Source organism: Sphaeramia orbicularis, chromosome 21, assembly GCF_902148855.1.
Source record: "Sphaeramia orbicularis chromosome 21, fSphaOr1.1, whole genome shotgun sequence".
NCBI classification, from domain to species: domain Eukaryota; kingdom Metazoa; phylum Chordata; class Actinopteri; order Kurtiformes; family Apogonidae; genus Sphaeramia; species Sphaeramia orbicularis.
Genome location: NC_043977.1, coordinates 56,186,318 through 56,210,988, shown reverse-complemented (window position 1 = coordinate 56,210,988; position 24,671 = coordinate 56,186,318). Strand labels below are relative to the sequence as shown.

The following is a 24,671-nucleotide window of genomic DNA, read 5'->3' as shown; positions in this document are numbered from 1 at the left end:
AGAATTTCACACTGAACATAAAGTGACGGAGCGGACAGTGCACCATCAGACTGGTGTGTGGTTACACTGAGGCCTGGAACTTTACTTTGTTTTTTTTTTTAAAGCTCAAGATGAAATAGATTTTGTCATCCTGATCTGTGTCAACAAGTCTCTTCTTCTTTAAACCAAAAGTAAAAAGACCTTCGACCCTTTAATGCAGCGGTTTCCAACCTTTTTTGGCTCGTGACCCCATTTTAACATCACAAATTTCTGGCGACCCCAGACATTCAAAACAGAGACTTTTTTTCTTTTTTTTTTGCTAAAATCAATTTGTTTTTGATCACGTAATAGTTTGCTATAATATGTTGCAAATAAATGTTCATTTTAGATGACATTTAGGCTATATAATGTAAATTTTTATTAGTAAGTTTTATTTTTTATCATTTCTTTTTTATCAATTCAGTGCTTCAGTTTCAGCCTCAGTTTGTCATGTCTTTTACGTCTCTCTCAACTCAACATATATTTTTTATTAGTAGGGCTGTGTATCAGCAAGAATCTGGCGATACGATACAAATCACAATACTAGGATCACGACAACATATATCACGATATATCATGATACTGTTAAAAAGGCAGTTTTTGTTGGTTTTGTTTCTTTCTTAAAAGATTATTTCCTGGCAGAATTGAATAACACCAGAAATCTGCACAAATACTAAACACATTTTTATTTGATCACAACAGGATCTAATGTTCTATCACAAAATGTTCCTGTGTTCAAAGTGAAATTCTGTTTTACAGACATTCCAGTTTCAGATCCTGTTCAAATGTTCATAATCTATTAGAACATTATTTTTGTGTGATCCCAACAAAGGAACTAACATTATTTAATAAAAGAGTGTTAAATAATAATAATAATAATAAATAAAATATAAACAAAAAACAAAAATGAATCTCCACAATATCTGCATTTGAATAAATACCTAAAAATATCGCGATATATTGCAGAAACGATATTTTCTTACACCCCTATTTATTAGTGAGTTTTTTTTTTGGTCTTTTTTTTTATCAATTACTAGAAATTTCAGGCGACCCCATGTGCGGTCCCGATCCCAAGGTTGAAAAACACTGCCTTAATGAGTCCACAAATAAAAGAATAAGACCAACAACAGGGGGAATCTGTTTTTGTTTTGTTGTTTTTTTTGTCCAGGTCTTGGACACGCTGAGGTAACAGACAGTAATAAATTATTCAGCTGTTTAAAAAACACTTTGAAAGAATCATTTCAATAATACAAAAATGGTAGCAAACATACATGATGCAACATTTTCATGAAACATTCAGGTTTTTTTTTTTTTTTTTCCTTCTCTTCACTCCCCTGTAATCCAGAGTCTGCTGTTCCATTGTTGGGTGTTATTCTTTTAAAGTCCCTTCAACAGTAAAATGTACATAAATGTTGTGTTCATTTATTTTGCTGAGCTTCAGTTCCTACATTTTTGCTGACAGCCCCTTGTACGGTATTCCTTAACTGAGTTGTTACATATTCAATCTCAACTTAAAACTGAGCAATATGGAATTTTTTCTTTCAAAACCTCTCATTTAATCATTTACAGTCACCACCCAGCAGACTGTACATACACACACATACACACTGACACACAGACACACAAGGCTATGACACAAATTTCTTCTTCCTCATTTTACATTCAAATCCTTTTTGAAATGTGTCTTTCATTCCTAACACTTAAACAGGTTTTGAAAAGAAAACAAACATGTCATTAGGAAAGTCAGAAATTGTATTAAAAGTGCAAAAATGTATTTCCTTCAAGAGACAGTTTTCATCCAGACAGAAAAGTTGTCCATCAAAACTTTAGTGCGTTAACAGTACAAGCCATTTTCATAGGTTATTAAATTGTTCATTCCTATGCACGTCACCACAAATGCAAACATGGATCCACACCCGACGCCTCCGAGTGTGTGACGGGTGTAAAACTACAGTCGGTCACTGCGTCGTTCTGTCGACCGATTCTCAGGTTTATGTTGAATGTGGTGTGAAAAAAAGCCCTGTGATAGAAATAAAGTGACATCACAATATTTTGGTATCGAGGCCAGTCAGACAGAAAGAAAGAAAGAAAGAAAGACAGAAAGAAAGAAAGAAAGAAAGAAAGAAAGAAAAGCTCCAGCTAGTTTCAGATGTGAAACTCAGACTTCATCATCCCTTATATAACACTGGGTTACAAAAAATGTTTTTTGCAAGTTGTCTCGGTTTTTTCAACTGAATTAGGACCGTTTTGCACCGCTAAGTCCAAAAATGACATCTGTTTTTCTCAATCAGGTCAGTTTTTTTTGCTGATTTGATTTTGAAAAATTTGATCTTCTCACAAAATATAATAATTAATACCAAAATCAGATTGGTAAGCACACTTTATGAAACTTGTGACTTGATTCCTGTTAGGTACAATGGTGTATTCACCGCAGATGTAGCACAATACATCCGGCTTATTTTTGCAAGATCTTCTAGTCGAAGCCATTTCATTCACCTGTAATATTAAAAAAAACAATCATAAATTGGCAAAAGTAAAATCTTCAGAACTCATTTGTTGCAAGAAATATGAAAGAATTTTGTATCATATGATGTGAAAATGCCCATAAATGTAAGCAAAAATGTTAAAAAGCCAATATGTAGCAGAGTTCAGAAAGTTGACCTGATTGAGCAAAAATAATGTGATTTTTGGATTCAGCACACCAAAATTATCCTAAATCAGCTCAAAAAACTGAAACAATAAATTTGTTGTTGACCAGTAATACTCCTGTGTGTGTTCCCACACTTCCTACATGTGTTTACAGTGCCTCCTAGAGTTGGATTTGGATATTACAAGATCTGTGTCCTCTAGTGATATTTGTTGTATTCTGTTAAGACTTAATACACATCAGTGCTGTTATTCAAACAGTGCTGATCAAAAATTGCACTCAATTTGACTGAAAATATATGGAGAGGTTTCTGCCAGAACTGAACAAACAAAACATGGTTTACAGCAGAGGTGTCAAACGTGCGTCCACGGGGGCCAAATACGTCCCACCAAAGGTTCCAGTCCGACCCCTGGGATGAATTTACAACATGTAAAAATTCCACAGTCAAGGCTGTGGAACTCATTTTATTTGTGGTTCCACATACAGACCAATCTGACCTACAGTCAAATAATAACAGCAGAAGAAGCAACAAAAAAGAATGAATGCAGATTTTCTTCTCGGTTTGACATGAAAAAAATATTATATTATGTCTGTAAATAATAACAACTTCAAATATTTGTCTCTGTTTTAGTGCAAAAAATAACATTAAATTATGAAAATATTTACATTTACAAATTATCCTGTAACAATAAAATGTGAATAACCTGAACAAATATGAACAACCTGAAATGTCTAAAGAAAATTCAGCACAATTTGAACTCTTTTCTTCCTGTTCCTCAGTGTTTAGTGTCTTTGTAGATCTGATCCATAATGCACACGGAGAAATGAGAAGCTGAGGCAGAATATTGTTAAAATTTCACTAAATTTTCTAAAGAAATTTCAGTTTTTTTCAGGTTATTTACATTTTTTTGGGGGGGGATAGTAAGTATTATTCATAATTTAATTGTTTTATTTTGCACTAAAACCAGACAACAATTAGCAGTTGTCATTATTTACAGGTTATTCTGTTATTATTTGACTGGTCCGGCCCACTGCAGATCAAATCAGGCTGAATGTGGAACCTGAAAGAACATGAGTTTGAGAGCCCTGATGTACATTTTAATAGAAAAAATAATGACAATATTTGTTGTATTCTGTTAAGACTTAATACACATCAGTGCTGTTATTCAAACAGTGCTGATTAAGAATTGCACTCAGTTTGACTGAAAATATATGGAGAGATTTGTGCCAGAACTGAACAAACAAAACATGGTTTATATCAGGGCTCTCACACTTATTTTCTTTCAGGTTCCACATTCAGTCCAATTTGATCTGCAGTGGGCCAGACCAGTAAAATGAGAACAGAATAACCTAGAAATAATGACAACTGACAATTTTTATCTGTGTTTTAGTGAAAAAATAACCAAAACATTAAATTATGAAAATACTTACTTTTATAAACTATCCAAAAAAAAAAAAAGATGTGAATAACCTAAAAAAACTGAAATTTCTACAGAAAAATAAGTACAGTTTTAACAATATTCTGCCTCAACTACTCATTTCTACATGTGCATTATGGAACTGAACTACAAAGACACTAAACACTGAGGAACAGGCAGAAAATTTGTTAAAATTGTGCTTAATTTTCTTAAGAAATGTTTAAGTCTAAGTTAAGAAAAGTTTTTTCAGGTTTGGAAAGTTTATAAAAGTAACTATTTCCATAATTTAATGTTTTCTTTTGTTGTTTTGCACTAAAATAATTGCATGATAAGATATAAATGACTGTTTTAAACTCAATTGTCTGCATTACTTGAGCGGGGCTGATTTTGGCAGAAACTCAACATAACACTAGCACTTAAACTGATCTATGGCACCACCTGCTGCTGAGAAGGGTGAACTACTCAGAACACAGAAACATCAAAGACACTGGATATGAAAATCCAACTAGTTTTGTCTGATTGTGTTCTACTTTAAGTATTGTGTAAAAGCACTGAGGGGTTGGATTAAATCAGTTTAGACTTCTTCCTACTCCTTTTGCAACATTCAGACTTGTATGTGCTTGAAGACAGATTCTGTCCATTTAACTGTTATTTTGTTTTTGTCTTAATTTGATTCGTTCTGTTTTATTTTGTTTCTTTGCATGATCGAAATAAATAAATGAAGTAGAATAAAATAAATTCCGTATCCACATTAATCCGTGTATCATTCGTTCATTTCAATTTAAAACCAAAAATAAAAAAAAACACTTGCTTTTTTTATTTTTCATTTTCAAAACCAGAATGAAAAACTGATAACTGTTTGTTTTTCCATTTCCCGATTTTGTGCGCAAATGAAAAATGGAAAAAATGGATAATGACCGTTTCATCTGATTTTGCTATTTTCAATATAGTTCAGTTGTCTGACCCGGAAGTAGTCGTTACTAGGGAAAAAATAAACAAACGGAATCATGGCCGGACTGGAGGAATATTTTGCTATAATTAAGCAGCTGTTTGATACGTACAGAAGCGTATTGCATTCACACAAAAAATTAATTCAGCTGGGAATTCGGCCGAATTTAAATTTTTTCAGAAAACAGTATCTCGTTAATTCGGAAAATTCTGTTTATTTTTTCCCTAGTAACGACTACTTCCAGGTCAGACAACTTAACTATATTGAAAATAGCAAAATCGGATGAAACGGTCGTCTGTTTTTTCCATTTTTCATTTGAGCACAAAATCAGGAAATAGAAAAATGAATCGTTATCTGTTTTTCATTCTGGTTTTGAAAAATTTTTTTTGATTTTTGGTTTTAAATTGAAAAACGAATGAACATTCATTCATATTCATTCATTTTTCAGTTTAAAACCAAAAATCAAATTCATTTTCAAACCAGAATGAAAAACGGATAACGGCTCATTTTTCCATTTCCCGATTTTGTGCTCAAATGAAAAATGGAAAAAACAGATAACGACCGTTTCATTCGATTTTGCTATTTTCAATATAGTTAGGGTGTCTGACCCAGAAGTAGTCGTTAATAGGGAAAAAAATAAATGGAATCATGGCCGGACTGGAGGAATACTTGGCTATAATTAAGCAGCTGTTTGATACGTACGGAAGCGTATTGCATTCCCACAACAAAATTAATTCGGCTCTGTTTTTCTCAATTAGCAAGATAATGTTCTCGTCAACTCAGAAAAACGGAGCCGAATTTAATTTTTTTCAGAAAACAGTATCTCATTCATTCAGAAAAAGAGCCAAATTTATTTCTTTGTGTGAATGATATATGCTTCCGTATCAAACAGCTGCTTAATTATAGCAAAATATTCCTCCAGTCCGGCCATGATTCCATGTGTTTACTTTTTCCCTAGTAACGACTACTTCTGGGTCAGACAACTGAACTATATTGAAAATAGCAAAACTGGATGAAACGGTCGTTATCCGTTTTTTCCATGTTTCATCTGAGCACAAAATCGGGAAATGGAAAAACAAACCGTTATCCGTTTTTCATTCTGGTTTTGAAAATGAAAAACAAAAAAACAAGTCGTTTTTTTGTTTTTCATTTTTGGTTTTAAATTGAAAAACGAATGAATGAATGATACACAGATTCCCATCGTCATGCTATTGCCTGATAGATACATTTTGTACATTAAACAGCATTTGTACGTGTTGGATTTGTTTAGTTTTGGCAGGAAATGAGTCCATAAAAGGCAACTTCATAATTCCATGTAATAAAAGCCCTGATGGTGAGGAGCTGTTATACACCGCCTTCATTCTCGATATGGGAAAATAATGCATTTCTTAGTGTGTAAACATGGCTTTTGACGTGTATGTGTTTTATAAACCCTGTCAAGTTAAGGTGAACGTATTTCCACATACATGAAGTCGGTCCCGCTCCTTCAGGATATTCAACACAGACGACCCCAGTGTTTCCCCGTCCGCCCACAGTATACGACACGGGTTCTTTGCATCCAGTCACATTTTCTTTCGCTCGCTACGACACATCCTTCCGTCGTCTATGATCTACTTCAAAACCGGCTCATGACATGATCACATGACCACGAGGTTCACGTCGCACTCACACGTCTCCCAATAATACCGACACGTTTCCTATAAAAGTAAAATCACATACTGGTCAGGCCGTTCCAGTGTCCACTCTACCACCTGTTCAGAGTTTGACACAGGTGCTCTTCTTCCAGATCCTCTCAGAAGGGGGTGGGGGGTGGGGTGATGACAAAAAAAAACAAGTGATGACCTGCAGATTGTTGGAGTTTGTTCATTAGACAAACTCTGGTGCCTTTCTGATCCACTTCCCTTTCACATGAAGAATTAAAGTTCAGATTTCATTGGGTCTTTTTCCCCATAAGTCTGTTTTCTTGTGCCACAGCTGAGAATATTTCCAAATGACTTCAGATCCACAGAGCGTTCCAGCGGTCGGCTGTGGGTCTGAGCTGAGAACCCAGGGGACAGATTCAAAAAAAACAAACCTTCATTAAAGTTGAGGAGGGAGGACGTTCCAAAGGGGCGGCCATCCGTCACTTGTCCAATAGTCGACCCCTCCCTCCCCGTTTGTGCTCCAGTTGTTATTGACTGCTGGGGGCGGGGGGGGGTTCCCTGGCATCCAAATGTATGCAGGCCTGTGCGTGGGGTGGGGGGTGGGGTTTGTGTGTGTGTGATACCAATGACCAATGGATGAAGAGAGGTCACAAAATGGCGCAGTGGAACCTGTGAGAACCCGTGGAACGCTCCGCCCGCCACTTCATCTTCTTTTTCTTCTTCTGGTGTCGCTCTGGAACCTGTTGTCTGTGGACGCACAAAAAGAGGAGTGGTTTGACAAAAACAAGCTGTCACTAAATCTGAGCAAGACACAAATGATGGTATTCGGTAACAGAAAAATAAATCATCAAGTACGGGTACAGATAGAGGGTGTTGATTTGGAAAGAGTACACGAAATCAAATTCCTTGGGGTGATAATGAATGACAAGATTTGATGGAAGTCGCACATTAAATACATCTGCACTAGGGATGTAACGATTACCGGTATAACAATAAACTGCGGTAAAATTGCCAACAGTTAGTATTACCGTTTAAATTCTAATTCTCATGATAACCGTGTTTGATTACTGCACTTTTAGAGGAAAAAACGCCTATGTAAAGATCTGCTTTTATGTCAAATATTTGAGCATAGTTGTAATTTACTACAATTTTAATTTTCTATACCTAATATTTGGAACCAATATTCACTTTTTAAGTCTGTGAAAAGGTTCGTTAAGCATCTGTGTGTTATTTATGCAATAAATTATATACATTTTTCAAATCAGATTTTATATACATTTTTTTGTGTTTTCTGTCCTTTTATGTTTTTATAGTAGGTTAAAGTGAAAAAAATAATAGACAGATGATATCGATGAAGTTGTGCTGAAAAAAACAGATCCCAAACATGGGTATAGTAAACATTTGTTTACATAGTATATAAAGGCAAAATAAAAAGGACTGAAAAACAGACAAAATAGGCTCAGACCACTAAGGGTTAATATTTGAATGTTTCTGCAACAGAAAGTACATTGTGCCAATTATTTTTATTTATTTATTTGTTTGTTTGTTTTTCTCAAAATACAACTTAGTTAAATCCTTTCAGTGTGTGTATTAGTACTTTTTGAACATTTTGGGCACAATTTCAACAATACCACGATAATAATGATAACTGTGATAATTTTGGTCACAATAACCGTGATATGACATTTTCATATTGTTTCATCCCTAATCTGCACTAAAATATCTAGAAGCATCTTTGTAATGGCCAAAGCAAGACACTTTTTAGACAACAAATCACTCCACACTGTTTTGTTCCCTGGTTTTACCCTATCTAAATTACTGCACAGAGGTGTGGGGCAATACATACAAAAGCAGCTCACTAGATCCACTTTCATACTGCAAAAAAGAACTATCAGAATAATCCACAATGTAGGTTATCGTGAACACACCAATCCACTATTTGTAAAGTTTAAAATAATAAAATTTAATGATATGGTGGAATTCCAAACAGCTCAATTTTTGTACAAAGCCAGAAATAATCTATTACCTAACCATTTACAGAAAATGTTTCAGGAAAGAGAGGGAGGGTAGAAATTAAGGGAAATGACAAATTTCAAGATACAAAGATGTCGAACCACGAAGAAAAGATTGTGTTTATCCAATAATGGTATAGGACTATGGAACAGACTGAGTGTGGAGCTGAAACAATGTCCAAACATCAAACAGTTTAAAAACAAATACAAACAAATGATTTTTACTAAATACAGAGAGGAAAGGGCCTGGGGGGGGGGGGGGGGGGGGGGGGGCAGTTGTTTTTCAGAGTGGGGCTCTGACACATATGTGCTGATAATACCTAGTTTAAACATGGATATATGAATATGTTATTACTATAAAAGACAATATAGAATATTAGATGTATTTATATTGTGTATGTATATGTGTTTTTGTTTTATTAATATCTGGTGTTAATAAATAATCTGCATAAACTCCAAAAAATCCATGGGGGGGGCGCCATGGCTACATGACGTCAGAACTTGGAACTGGGAGAACATGGATCTAGTACGAGTTCACAGGTGGGAAGTCACAGGTTTGACTGACATTCCAGAGCATTTTCACCAGTAGAAGGATGGAAGAACAGGAGTTACAGGTGGACTGGAACGCAGCATAACCTATGTATAAGAGTGATTTTGATGGCAGGAAAATGGAGGATCCAGAAGAAAATGAAAGGACTGGGACTGGGAATCAAACATGCGATCACTTGAGATACAGAGTCGGGTCAGAGGAGGGTGTCTGAAAAGGGTAAGAGCTGTTTAGAACTTTTTCACACATACTCACTACTACATTTGATCACTTGATTCCATGGATGACACCACGTCATAGTTGGTCTTATTTGTATTTTATTTCCTTCTCTTCTGTCTCTACTTGTATCTATTTTTGCTTGGTGTCAGTTTTATGTCTGTTCCTTTAAGCTCAATACAAATGAATTACAAAAATGCACAAAGACTCAGAGGTTTTTTGTGGTAAATGTGTCGACTGCCACTTATATGGCTGTTTCTGAGTTTTATCAATTTAATTTTTTTTGTACATCTCTTTCAGTGATTTTAAATCAAATCACGGGGCTGTGTACACTCTAGGTGACAATGCATATTATTTTACAAATGACAGATCAACCAGTGAACACTGTGGTATGGCAGGGTCTTCCCCACCCCTTTCTCCTCCACCCTTCTGTCGTTCATCTGTCTGACCACATGGGGGCAATATAGTTTCACAGATGTAGTATTTGCAAGTTATGAGTCACAGCCCTTCAGCGTCCACACTCATACTCTGATCAGGATCTGATTTGTGGAGTTTTCAGATTATTAGTGATCATGTCAACTTGGGCTGTCTAACTCATTTTGGTTCAGGGGTCATATTTAGCCCAGTTTGATCTCAAGTGGGCCAGACCAGTAAAATAATGACTTAATAACCTATAAATAATGACAAATCCAAGTTTTTCTTTTTGTTTTAGTACAAAAAAAAAAAAAAACCCCAGTTAAATTATGAAAATATTTACATTTTACAAAAAACATGTGAATAACCTGAAAAAACAGAAATTTCCTTTGAAATATTAGTGCAATTTTAACAATATTATGCCTCGACTTATTATTTATACATGTACATTACACACAGTGTTCCATAAACATTTGGTAACAGGCAGAATATTGTTAAAATTTTGGAGTTTCGAACTAAAATTTGAACAATTTCTACAATATTCCATCTTTTATTATTAACACAGCTCCAGATCACAGTGGATCCATAAATGCACCAAACGTTTAGTAACAGGCAGAATATTGTTCAAATTGCACATTTCGGGTTGTTCATCTTTGTTTTTATTTATGGATTTATTTGCATTTTATTTTGGAAAGAATAGTTTTGTAAATGTAAATACTTTCACAGAGTAATCTTATTTTTTTCAATTAAAATTTTTCCACATAATTTTTCACAAAGAAAATTTGTCATTGTCATTATTTATGGGTTATTGTGTTGTTATTTTGACTGGAGGTCACATTGGTCTGTATGTGGAACCTGAACCAAAAGGATTTGGACATCCTGGACTGTTTAGGTTAATTTATGCACTTTCATCCTGCAGGGCCGGAATGGAACCTTTGGTGGGCCAGATTTGGCCCCCGGGCCGCATGTTTGACACGTGTGATGTAAACCGTATAGCCTGATCTGTTTTATCAGATAACAGCAGTAATTTGAAGATGAGAAATCTTGAGATGAGAAATTTATTAACATACCTGGATTTGTCCCCAGTACTCTAATGTCTTCATGCATGTACACAGGTTAAAATACTGTTTACATCACAGGTGTCAAACATGCGGCCCGGGGACCAAAACCAGCCCACCAAAGGTTCCAATCCGGCCCGTGGGATGTTTTTGCCAAGTGCAAAAATTCCACAGTCTTGAATTGGACTAAGTAAAAAAAAAAATTAGCTTGAATTAAGGAAAAAATCTTGAATTAAACCAAAAAAATCTCAAGTTTAGCAAAAAATCTTGAATTAATTTTCAATTTTTTTTCTGTTTTAGTGTAAAAAATAGCATTAAATTATGAAAATATTTACATTTACAAACTAACAACTGTAACAATTAAATGTGAATAACTTGAACAAACGTGAACAACCTGAAATATCTAAAGAAAATTAAGCACAATTTTAACTCTTTTCTGCCTGTTCCTCAGTGTTTAGTGTCTTGGTAGATCCAATCCATAATGCACATGTAGAAATGATAAGTTGAGGCAGAATATTGTTAAAATTGCACTTATTTTTCTTATGAAATGTCACTTGTTTCAGGTTTGGAAAGTTTATAAAAGTAACTTTTCATAATTTAATGTTTTCTTTTGTTTTATTGCACTTAAATAATAGCATGATAAGATATAAATTACGTTTAGTGCAAAAAAAACAACAGAAAACATTAAATTATGAAAATAGTTACTTTTATAAACTTTCCAAACCTGAAAAAACTGACATTTCTTTAGAAAAATAAGCACAATTTTAACATTTTTTCCTGCCTGTTACTCAGTGTTTAGTGTCTTTGTAGATCTGATCCATAATACACATGTAGAAATGATAAGTTGAGGCAGAATATTGTTAAAATTGTACTTAAAATTGCCCAAATTTCAGTTTCTTCAGGTGTGGAAAGTTTATAAAAGTAGCTATTTTCATAATTTAATAGTTTCTTTTGGTTTTTTTTGCACTAAAACAAAGTCATTTATATCTTATCGTGCTATTATTTTACTGGTCCAGCCCACTTTATATCATATTAGGCTGAATGTGGCCCCTGAAGTAAAATGACTTTGACATCCCTGGTTTACATGATCACTTGAATAAGCTGATCACTCCAGTTTTAGCGTGCATGTAACTGGGCTCAATAACAGGAAGTCTGATTCTACCAACACTACGTACGTTTGAACTCTGAAAAAACTCCGATAACGGACAGAGACTTCTTAACCAGGGTTTATTGACGATCATATTTCTGAAGTGCATGTAAACGCATCAGCTGTGATTGTTACAGTTATGTGAGTTTCATGGTCGTGTGAACAGGCTCATTGAAAACTCCCTGTAACCTCAGTGTGTCTTATCAAACAGATGTGAGTAGAGGTGAGAGTGTTAGTCTACAGGCCCAAGACAGGATGAGATATTCAAACAGGAAATGGCCACACATAAGGCATGGGCACACACCAGATTCCTCTGAAGTTACACATGTTCAGACAGGAAACGCCTCTGACATTTTTCATTTTTGGTCCGTTTTCTACAAGCACTAGTTGTGTCTACAAAGCGGTGGAATGCTGTCACAGAAGGATTCTTTGCTGACAGTTTGTGAACAACCACGTCTTTGAAAAAAAACAACAAAAAAAAACTAATTTCATCAGAGAATAATTTAAACGAGAAATATGGAATTACCTTATAACACGAACAAGCTCATGAAAGGCTTTGTCCACATTCATCGGAGGATCCTTGGCACTGGTTTCAATATAAGTTATCTGGAGAAAAAAAAAAAAGCACAAATTTACCAAACTGGTAACCAGGTCCCTTTACTGTTGTTCTGCCGTGTCATATCAGTGAAGAATGTTCTAAAGGAAATCACAGCAAACGTCCACTATCACCAGTGTGACGTCAGAGACAAAGAGGACATGCATCTAAGAGCTATATTCACAGTAAAATGTCCTTAAAACACATCCATTCACTTAGCAACCTTAGCTATGTTAAGATACAGCTGTCAGCAAACTAAAAGTGAAAGATCAATAATACATGACTTCGATTTTAACTTCCAGTTAGATAGTTATACAACACCTGAGGGTCAGTAAATACTATATACGTAACAATGACTCCCATCCTTTACCAGGTGAATTTCAGCTCCTTTCCTCTGGACGGAGGTTCTTAGTCCCAGGTGCAGGACACAGTGTTTATAAAAACAGCTTTGTTCCTGTCGCCGTCACTGAGGCCAATAAGAAATAGTGACATTGCACTTTACTAACTTATTTAGTTATTTATTCCATTTCTTTGCTCTATTTATTATTATTGTGACTTGAAATTTTAAATTTTTTTTACATTTTTTTTTATTTTATGTTCTTATCCTGGTTTTTATCCCTGATTGTTTTTATTTGATCTTTTCTGGTTTTTATTGTGTTTTTATTGCATCTGTTTGATCTTATTTATTTTATTCTTTTACTTATCCATGCTGCTATACAGATGAATGGTGGAACTCTGAGCATTTTTTGTCCTGCCTGTAAGCGTGATCAAGTGCCTGTCTTGCATGTTCAGTGTGTGTTGTTGTAATGCCAAGGCAATCACCTAGACTGCAAAACAAATCTACCTACGAGTATAAATAAAGTAACCTTGACCTTGAAAAGAAATATAACAATAATGTTGTTAACACATTTCTTTTTTGCTCACAAATATATGCCAAGATACAAACGTTTTAATATTTTTAATTCCACTACACTATGTAACGTAGTGTTGTCTTTCGAATTAAAAAAACTCAATTTGAGTTGTGGTTCTTTCATATGCTCTACGCTACGACACCAACTAACATTAGCTACATTAGCATACAGATATGTGTTACCAACATATGATATTAAGCAAAGAAATGTGACAAGTATTTTCTTAGCAAGAAATAGTAACGACATTATAACTTTAAGTTACTCAAATTGTAATCATCTTCATCAACAACTGTGTGCCCAGTGGGATAATTGACAGTTATTTACCTTGAAGCAAACCAAACTTCTATCTTTCAATTAACACTAAACTGTGGATGTACAGTGTTGTGAAAAAGTATTTGAACTCTTCCTTTTTTTTTTTTTTTTCGTATATTTGTCACACTTAAGTCTTTCAGATCATGAAACAAATAATAATATTAGATGAATGTGACCTGAATAAAAAAATAGACAACAACCTGAGTAAATAAAAATGCAGTTTTTACCCCCAGCCACACTGGCCACAGGGTATTGTCATCAGTTGGTTGTCCGTCCGTCTGTCCAAAATTGTTGGCATGCACCTGATAAGTCAGGTCTCTGGGTGGCAGTAGTGCGCCTCATAAGTCAGGCCGAGGGTTTTCAAGTGTATGTTGTTTAAATGATGACTTAATTTATTGAGGGAAAACAAAACATAGCTAGACCTGTGTGGAAAAGTAATAGCCCTTAAAGCTAATAACTGGTTGTTCAACTGTTGGCAGCAACATCTACAACCAAGTGTTTCCACTAACTGTCACTGAGTCTTATACATGTGTGGAAGAGTTCTGTCCGACTCTTCTGACAGAATTGTCTTAATTCAACCACATCAGAGGGTTTCTGAGCATGAATGTTTAAAGTCAGACCACAGCATCTCAATCAGATTTAAGTCTGGACTTTGACCAGGACACTCCAAAACCTTCATTTATTACCTCCGTCAGGAGGTATTGTGATCACTTTGCGTTGTTTGTTTGTTTGTTTGTTTGTTTGTTTCTTTGTTTGTTTGTTTGTTTGTTTGTTTGTTAGCAACTTTACGGGAAAACTATTCCACTCATCTTTCTCAAATCTTCCCCACAGATAGGCCTAGGCCCTGGGACCAACCCAGTCCATTCTGGTCCCAGTAGGCCAAAGTTCAAGGTCACAGCGAGGTCACAGCATCTACAGTTTTCCTATCTGTCATAATTTTGAAAATTCATAAAAATTCAAAACAAATCCGATTAGCCTCCAATTGGATCCACCTGTAGCTTAGAACAATATCTTGTATCTGGCACAAAATTGTCCACATCCACTGTGGAATGTGGACTCTGTGGACATTTACACTGAACACTGAAAATCCCATTTCCCACACATTTAAAATTAGAACTCAACAAATATTGATGTGAATTGAATCTAATTGGACAGACACATGACTGGGACCAGATTCAACTGTTTCTGCTGTATGGAACAACCTGGAAACTGTTGAATTTAAACAGAAATAGTCGATCCACACATGCACACTGTTCAGGGTGAAGGAGGAGGTTTGCGTTCTCTGAACACTTGTTTTTTTTAGTCTGTTCAGACATGGACTCGCTGGTGTGTTCTCTGATCTTTTTCCTGTTGACATTCTCCTTCAGGATTCTCTGGTAGAGAACAGAATTCATGGTTCCATCAGTTCCAGTGAGTCCTCCAGGTCCTGAAGGTGAAATCAGCCCCAGACCGTCACAGACCACCATCAGGTTGGACTCTTGGGATGACTTTCTTTTATCAAATGCTCTGTTAGTTTTACACCAGATGGAATGTGATGCACACCTTCCAAAAAGTGCAACGTTAGTCTCATCAGTCTACAGCACAGGTGTCAAACATGTGGCCCGGGGACCAAAACTGGCCCACCAAAGGGTCCAGTCTGGCCCCTGGGAGGAATTTGTGAAATGTAAAAATTACACTGAAGATATTAACAATCAAGGATGTTAAAATCATTTTAGGTCAATTCAATCTAAAGTGGATCAGACCAGTAAAACACTATCATAATAACCTATAAATAATGAAAACTGCAAATTTTCCTCTTTGTTTTAGTATAAAAAAGTAAAATTAGAAATAAAAGTTACATTTACAGACTATCCTTTTACAAAAAATTTGAATAACATGAACAAATATGAACAATCTGAAGTGTCTTAAGTACAATTTTAACAATATTCTGCCTGTTACTAAATCTTAAAGCTGTGATGCACATGTATAAATGATCAACTTAGACATAATATTGCTAACAATGCACTTCTTTTCTTAAGAATTTTCAGGTTGTTCATATTTGTTCATGTTATGTTAAAGTACGGTTCGTAGATGTAAACATTTTCATAATGGAATTTTACTTTTTTCACTCAAAAACAGAGAAAACTTTAGAGTTGACATTTTTTATCAGTTCTTATCCTATTATCTATATTATTTTACTGGTCCGGCCCACTTTGCATCATATTAGGCTGAATGTGGAACTGAACTGAAATGAGTTTGACACCCCTGCTCTACAGAATATTTACCCAAAAGTCTGGAGGATCATCCAGATGTTTTTGGACAGTCTTTATGTTCTTTTTGGTCATCAGTGGGTTTGACCTTTGACCTCTCCCATGGTTTGTGCCCTTTTGTCTCTTTCTTATTGTTCAGTCCTGGACACTGACCTTAACTGGGGCAGAGTGAGGCCTGGAGGTCTTTAAATGTTGTCCTGGTTCTTTTGTTCTTCTTAGATGACTTGTCCATGTGTTCTTGGACTCATTTTGGTCATGTGGCCACTCCTCATCACTGGTCCACGTTTTTCTGGTACCAAAGACTCAGAAAGACTTTTAACCCTTTCCAGACTGATAGATGTCGATGAATTTGTTTTTCATTGGTTCTTGAATTTCTTTAGATCAGGGTACGATGTGAGGCTTTTTGAGACCTTTGATCCTATTTCACTTTGACAGACATGTCCTATTGAAGTTATTTCTTGATTCAACTGTTCTGGCAGTAATCAGGCCTGGATGTGGACACTGAAATTGAACTTAGTTAAAAATGGTTAATCACAGTTAATTTTTGATGTAATTCAGTGTAATTGGGTGTAATTCAGTTACTGCATTATGTATTTGTTGTGGTTTGATGTTAAAATTAGGAAAATATTATTGTTTGACTCTTGTATCAAGTTAGTGATAAAGGTATAAAAGCACTGAGGGGTAGGATTAAATAAGTTCATACTTCTTCCTTCTCCTTTTTGACCATGCAAAATTCAGACTTGTATGTGCTTGGAGAAAGATTCTGTCCATTTGAATGTTTTAGTTTGTTTTTATTTTGTTTTGTTTTTTTTGCATGTTCAAAATAAATAAATAAATCAAAAACTTTTTCACACACAAGTAGGTTTACAGATCTTTTTTCCCTTACTAAATGAAATCATCATTTAAAAACTGCATTTTTGTTTACTCAGGTTATTATTGTCTGATATTATAATTTGTTTAATGATCTTAAACACTTCAGTGTGACGTGTAAAAACGTACGAAATCAGAAAGGCGCGAATAGTGTTTGACAGCGCTGCAGCTCTGTCCTTCCCATCCAGAAATGTACCGATGTTTCATTTAGAACACAGGTGTCAAACATGCGGCCCGGGGGCCAAAACCGGCCCGCCAAAGGGTCCAGTCCAGCCCGTAGGATGAATTTGTGAAATGCAAAAATTACACTCAAGATATTAACAGTCAGTCCTTTTACTTTAGGGCCCATATAAATAAAGCCCTGCTTTAGTCTCAAGGGGGTCAGGTTAGTAAAATACTACCATAAAAAACTACAAATAATTACAATTCCAAATTTTCCCTCTGTTTTAGTGTAAAAAAAAAAGTGAAATTTACATGAAAATTCATAAATCTACAAACTAGCTTCACAAAAAATATGAAAAACTAGAAATGTGCTAAGAGAAGTAAATGCAATTTTACTAATATTCTGCCAGTTACTAAAATATTTTGTGTATTTGCAGATCCATTGTGATCTGAAGGTTTTAATGCACATTTACAAATGATAAGCAGAGGCAGAATAGAGTTAAAATTGCACTTATTTTTCTTAATAAATTTCAGGTTTCTTTTCATGGTTGTTCATGTTATTCACATTTTTAAAAGGACAGTTTATAGATGTAAACATTTCCATCGTGTAATTTTACTTTTTTCACTATAAAACACATTGAAATGTTTGGAGTTGGCATTATTTATATATTATTATGTTATTATTTTACTGGTCCAGCCCACTTCAGATCATATTGGGAGGATATGGCCCCTGAACTAAAATGAGTTTGACACCTGTGATTTAGAACATCTGTCACTAGTCTTGTTGAAAACTCCTGAACTGACATGACGGCTGTGAAAGCGTCACGAGGACACTACCACTGGAATATCATCTAATGCAGTTGTATGTGGTCAGTGTAGGTCACATGCGTTACCAAAGGTCTGATATGTACATTATGTTTGGCAGCCATCTCTTGGCCCTGCTCCATGGTGACTTTCCTCAAATGAACCAAGTCCACTTTGTTCGCCACCAACACCATTGGGAAGGCCTCCCTGAAAACACAAGCACAATGAGAGAGTCAGAGTCAACAATAGGATGGAATGTGTAAAAGCACATGTCCATACGAACCATATATGTCACACACACACCCTTTATCTGCCATTAAACACCTGATGTTATGCTGCCTTCAGGTGCTATGGGGATTATGGGAAATACTAGTTATGAACTCAAAAATTGCACATGAATGCCCCCTCAAGTGGTATTTTCCACTGGAGAACTGGGAAAAATTTTTGATCCACAAACTGCTGAGATGAAAATAACCTTTGACCTTTTCTACAAGGCGGAGCGCAACAAGGGACTCATCATGAATGATAAACACTTTTATAAATGTTCTGCTGCTGTTAGCTGATGAAATACATACACTCATGATTATTTTTTTCACTTCTAATCACAATGACCTGCATTGTGTTATCTTATAATCATCTAAAATTATGTTTCATAATAGCAAAAACTTTAGAAATTATCAATCAATCAAATTGTATTTATATAACGCCAAATCATAACAAAAGTTCTCTCATGACACTTTACTTATAGAGCTGGTCAAAGCCAGACTCAAAAAATGAAAGAACACAAAGTTTCATCCAAAAAAAGGAAAGCCATTTGGTGTTTAGGCACACCCACACAAAGCCAAAAGGCGAAGTCAGGGGAAGATTAACATTAAATTATAATCATCTACACCAAACTTACATTTTGGGTAGGTAATTATTCATATTTTCAGGAAAATGTATTTTGAAATCAGAAAAAAAATTGTGAAAAAAAAAAATTGAGGATTTTTGTTAGTGTGAATGTTTGGAAAGTGACAAAGTTTCCTGCTGTCATTCTGGGTTCATTTTATAAACTCTCAGAAATAAACTACATTTATTCCAAATACATTGATATTTGACTATTATATTATTTATGTCATATTCTAAACACACAGTGCTTAAAATTAATAAATGCATATATCTATGCAAAATACATTTGAATATAATGTTAATATTATTTGTATGCTGTAAATATTGTTAAAAAAAAAAAAAGGATATGATATTGATAACTGAAATAAAAAATGTTTCAATTGATATTTACTTTTGTTGTCCATCTGTGACACTACCATTTTTCAAAACTCTTGCCATTGAGGAATGATAAAATATTTTTTTCTTCTAACCAATTATTCAGTTGTAAAATAGAGGGTTTAAGGTTTACACTGAATACATCTGAGGATGAAAATGTCAGAGGAACTTCACTTTAGAGAACTTTGTAATTCTTGCAAAAAATAAATGCTAATTTTTTTGTCCAACTGTGACACAGTAGTTTTTGATATTTTTTATTTAAAATATTTGAAACTAAATTTGGCCCTTTGAGTATCGTTTAAGATGGCATTTAGACCTTTCCAATTATGTGTAATATTTGTCTTAAACTTGTTTGGTTCAAAAGTTATGAGTCCAAAAGTAGCGGGCTGTCCCTGGAGTCTACCTGGAATTAGCACCAGCTAATTGTCTTCTTTGACAAAGTTTTATTTTTCAAAATGTATCATCTCTTTGTAAGTAGCTTTGGCACCTGGTAGAGTTAATATTAAAAATAAGTACATAAATCACATCACAGAGTTACAATTGCAAACACTTAAAATAAAATTCAAGCACTTTTCAGACCTTGAAAATACAACACTGAAATTCAAGAATTTTTAAGTATTTCAACCCTGTGTGTGTCTTTATGGCATTATTTATAGTGTGTAGTAACAGATATAATCCAGTTTCCCGTCGTTTCTCTTTGGTGATGTGTTCCTACATTTCTACACAACACCACACTCATGTTTACTGACACATAAACATGTTTTTTGTGTGTTCATACATGCATGGCGTCTGTCTTGCGCTCTGTGGTTTTGTTGTCGTACCTGTCTTTGACCCGTAGTATGAGTTGATGAAATCGGTCGATGTGTTCAAAGCTGGCCTTGTCTGTCACTGAGAAGACGATGAGGAAGCCGTCGCCGGTCCTCATGTACTGTTCCCTCATTGCACTGAACTCCTCCTGGCCCGCTGTGTCCAGGACTGGGTGAACACACAGACACAAATGGATGCTTTAGGGCACAGGTGTCAAACATGCGGCCCGGGGGCCAAATCCGGCCCGCCAAAGGGTCCAATCCGGCCCACAGTTTGGGGGTGGATGGTTTGTTTGTACACAAATATGGCGTGTTCTCCAAAGCCGATCTGATCGGCCCGTGGCCCTGTTTTTTCTTTTGTTTTTTGGGTGTAAAAAAAAAAAGTGAAATTACATGAGAATGTTTACATTGCCAAACTATACTTTACAAAAAATATGAATAACCTGAACAAAAAGGAACAAGAAAAGCACTCAGAGAGCGCAGACCTCCGCCAAGGCAGATCAGTGCCCCCCCCCCCCCCCAATCATCACCAAAATTTTATAATTTCTTCCTTGTGCCAGTATCAACCTTTGCTGAAAATTTCATGAAAATCCGTCCATAACTTTTTGAGTTATCTTGCTAACAAACAAACAAACACGCAAACAAACACGCAAACAAACATGCAAACACGCAAACAAACACACAAACAAACACACAAATACGTAAACAAACATGCAAACACGCAAACACACACACAAACACACAAACACGCAAACACACACACAAACAAACATGCAAACACGTAAACAAACACACATGCAAACACGCAAACAAACATGCAAACAAACATGCAAACACACAAAAAAACATGCAAACAAACATGCAAACACACAAACACACACACAAACACGCAAACAAACATGCAAACACAGAAACACACACACAAACATGCAAACAAACATGCAAACACAGAAACACACAAACACGCAAACAAACACGCAAACACACAAACACACAAAAAAACACGCAAACACACATGCAAACACACAAACACACACAAACATGCAAACACACAAACAAACACGCAAACATGCAAACAAACACACAAAGCAAAGCGATTACAAAAAAGGAACAAACAGAAATGTCTTCAGAAAAGTAAATGCAACTTGACCAATGTTCTGTCTGTTACTAAATGTTTTGTGCGATTGTAACGCACATGTGTAGATGATAAACTGATAAACTGAGGCAGAATATTGTTAAAATTGCACTGGTTTTTCTTAAGACAATTCAAGTTGTTCATGTTATTCAGATTTCTAAGGAAATGTTTGTAGATGTAAACCTGATCATAACAGAATTTTCCTTTTTTCACTGTTCTTATTTCACTGGTCCGGCCCACTGCAGGTCAAACTGGGCTGAATGTGGAACTGAACTAACATGAGTCTGACAGGCCTGCTTTAGGGGAAAACAACTGCTCCAAGTCAAAGGAAAAGACTCATGTATAGTTGCCTAGACCTTATATGATTAACCCCAGATTCACCGATTAATTACTTGGACTTCGATGCTCAGTTTAACACTCGTCCTCTCTCGAATAAAGTCAAAAACATTTCCTCGAGGCATCATCTTATCCAGTTTCAGATCATCCACAGACTTCATAACACTAAGACAGAGTTACACAGACGTTCTCCGACTACATAATGTGACAAAGGCCTTACTGAAGGAGCCACTCTTCTTTATAGTTATAGTTATAGTTATGTTCTGTGTCCAAGGTCAATTCCATTCTGACTGATGGATGATACAAACTAGGCCTGTGACGGTACACAGAATTTTCGGTTCGGTACGTTTTCGGTTTTCAAAGCCACAGTTCAGGTTTTTTCGGTTCGGTACGGGAAGAAAGAAAACCCCTCAAAATGTCTTTAATACATTTATGAATTTTTGAACATTTTTCCCCCAATTTTTGGACACAATAGAATATAGAAAAACAGGAATATAATTCTGCTGCTATAAATTAAATAGAAAATAAAATGAATTATTAATATGACTAAATGTATTTTAAACATTAGCATTGCACTTTTCCCTGAAAGGTAGTTTCGAACAAACAACAAAAATCTAATCACAGTTCTGTCAGTTCACATTCTGCAGAAAAATAACGAAAAAATTCCACATGAAGTGCAACATTAACAAGAGGACAAACTGGTATTCTGTTGAAACAAACTGAAGAGAAACACTGACAACAAAAAATTAACCAAATTATTTATTTTAGAACAGAGAACAAACTGTTTAGGCCACTGTGTGTACGTGTGCGCAGGGTTAGGGTTAGGATGTTTTTGTTTTGTTTTTTGGTCGGAGCCGGGGTGGGGGGGGTGTCCATAACTAATGTAACTAACGCTGGCATGAAACGAAAGTGAAACTTTATATTCTTTCAACGTCCAACTCCAGGTTCTATTCCTCTGTTATACAGCGTGTGTGTGTGACAGAGACAGACAGAGCTAGTGTAAGTGTTGTAGAACTACTGTAGTTCCTAGGGGCCAAACAATGTCCGTCTTATCAGCGTCTCTTTCCTGGTTGTTGTCTTTCACCTGAACCTGAACTGATCCAAACTGGACTGGACTGATGGTGGAGGGTCTGCAGTCTCTTCCTTCCAGGTTCACATCATATTTGTTGTTTTTTTACCTTATATCAGCTGCTATTTCGTATTTCAGGTCAATGTGTGCGTTCTTCAATATGTCCGTGTGAAACTTGCGCAGATTTAAAGTTCAGCATCAAACAACGTCTTTCGTTCCTTTTTCTTTTTCTCATCATACTGTGCAGTTTCGGTACAGCTGTGGACCGAAACGAACAGGTGTGTACCGAAACGGTTCAGTTCGGTACGTCAGGCCTAATACAAACTGATATATACTCTTATTTATCTGATCGTGTTTTTGGTTTTTTTTCTGTTATATTATTATTAGTTGTTTCTTTCTTGTGTGAGTATTTTGTACTTTTGTTTACATATACTCTCTGTGTGCCTTGTTGTTTGTTTATAACTTGTTGTCTTGGTTGAAAGAAGAAAATCTCAGTAAGTACATGTTTATTTGTTTTTCAAAATGTGTGTTTTGTCTTTGGATGTCTTTTTATGTACCTTTGTTTTGTTCACTCTGTTTCATTTTCAAAACAAGGACAAATTGTAATAATGGATGATTTTCAGATTGATTCCTCAATAAAAAAGTTGTCAACAATAAAGTAGCACTAACTTTTTTTCTTTTTTTTTCAGGAGGATGATGATGTTGTGCAGTGGCCCAGAGGTGCAACAGCCCAAAAAAATATACACTATAAGAAAAAAAGAACAGATCAAAAAATTATCTACCATAAGAAAAAAAAGAGAACAAAGCAAAAAAAAAATCCACTATAAGAAAAGAAAAACATCATCCACCTTTTCAATTAAGGCGGCGCTGTTTACCCGAAATGTCTCTTGCTTTAACACTTTCAGTGCCACGGGCCAATCAGATCGGCTTTGGAGAACACGCCATATTTGTGTACAAACAAACCATCCACCCCCATTTCTTTCTCACATTTCGATGACGTTCTTTCTGTGTCCCCCTTTTGAGACCAAGCAGACGGGAATTTGAGGTCACGCGACCGAATAATATTTTTATATCTTTTTAATGTTTCTTATTCTCCGGTGTTTCATCAGAGGGAGCCCTCCATGCCGGGGGGCGGCTGTGGACTCCGGGGGCTGTGGCGCCTTCTCTCACTGGGGTCCGCTCCTTTCTGGTGGGTGGGGGTCCCAGTTGGCCCTCTCCCACTAGTTGGGATGCGGGGCTGTGTTGCTGGTGCCTGGTCGCCGGGGTCGGCGGCTGCATCCTGGTGCGGACGGCTCCCTGAGACAGCGCCTCCTAAACTGATGTTTTACTTTTACTTGTACATTTTTGTTCTGGTCTACCCGTGCTCAGTCAGTCTTCTTAAGTATGTGTGAGCTTGTGGGTTTGCATGTATATGTATATATGTGTGTGTGTGTGTGTGTGTGTGTGTGTGTGTGTGTGTGTGTGTGTGTGTGTGTGTGTGTGTGTGTGTGTGTGTGTGTGCGGGTGAGTGGGTGGGTGTGGGTGGGTGTGGGTGGGGGGCGGTACTGATTTTTAAACTGATATGTAAAGCACTTTGTGCTACAGTTTTTAATGTATGAAAAGTGCTATATAAATAAATATTATTATTATTATTATTATTATTATTATTATTATTATTATTATAAATTATGCAAATTACGATCAATAATGAATCGGCTGCATCCGGTGCATTTTGGATCTAATCAGCAATCGGTCGGATGTTACCGAGCGGTTTCCTGCAGGATTCTTCAAATATTATAAAAACGAAGCGAAATACTGAAAAACGGCCAAATTCTGTGGCACTTTTAAGGCTTATTAGCCCCTTAACTGTCTGGCACCGAAAGAGTTAAAATTAAGGCCACCAGAAAATATAAAAGCATAGGCTGAACATTTTTAAGATACTTTTTTGGGCTGTTCTCTTTTTTTCTTATAGTGGACAATTTTTGGGGTTGTTCTCTTTTTTTTCTTATAGTGGGTAATTTTATGGGCTGTTCTGTTTTTTTCTTATAGTGGATCATTTTTTGGGCTGCTCTCTTTTTTTTTCTTATAGTGAATATTTTTTTGGGCTGTTC

At 35.8% G+C, this 24,671-nt stretch overlaps 1 protein-coding gene across 1 annotated transcript in view; it reads right to left on the bottom strand.

Annotated features, from left to right (window-relative positions):
- Positions 1-6,147: 6,147 nt before the first annotated feature.
- The window catches only part of mrasa (muscle RAS oncogene homolog a), a 43,006-nt gene continuing 24,482 nt past the window's right edge, over positions 6,148-24,671 (bottom strand). The window contains exons 3-6 of the mRNA XM_030125678.1: positions 20,057-20,210; positions 18,080-18,179; positions 12,596-12,675; positions 6,148-7,422 (exon numbers count right to left, since the gene is read on the bottom strand). Of these exons, the coding sequence (XP_029981538.1) occupies positions 7,323-7,422; positions 12,596-12,675; positions 18,080-18,179; positions 20,057-20,210 (434 nt within the window). The 3' untranslated portion in view covers positions 6,148-7,322. The remainder of the gene's footprint in view (positions 7,423-12,595; positions 12,676-18,079; positions 18,180-20,056; positions 20,211-24,671) is intronic.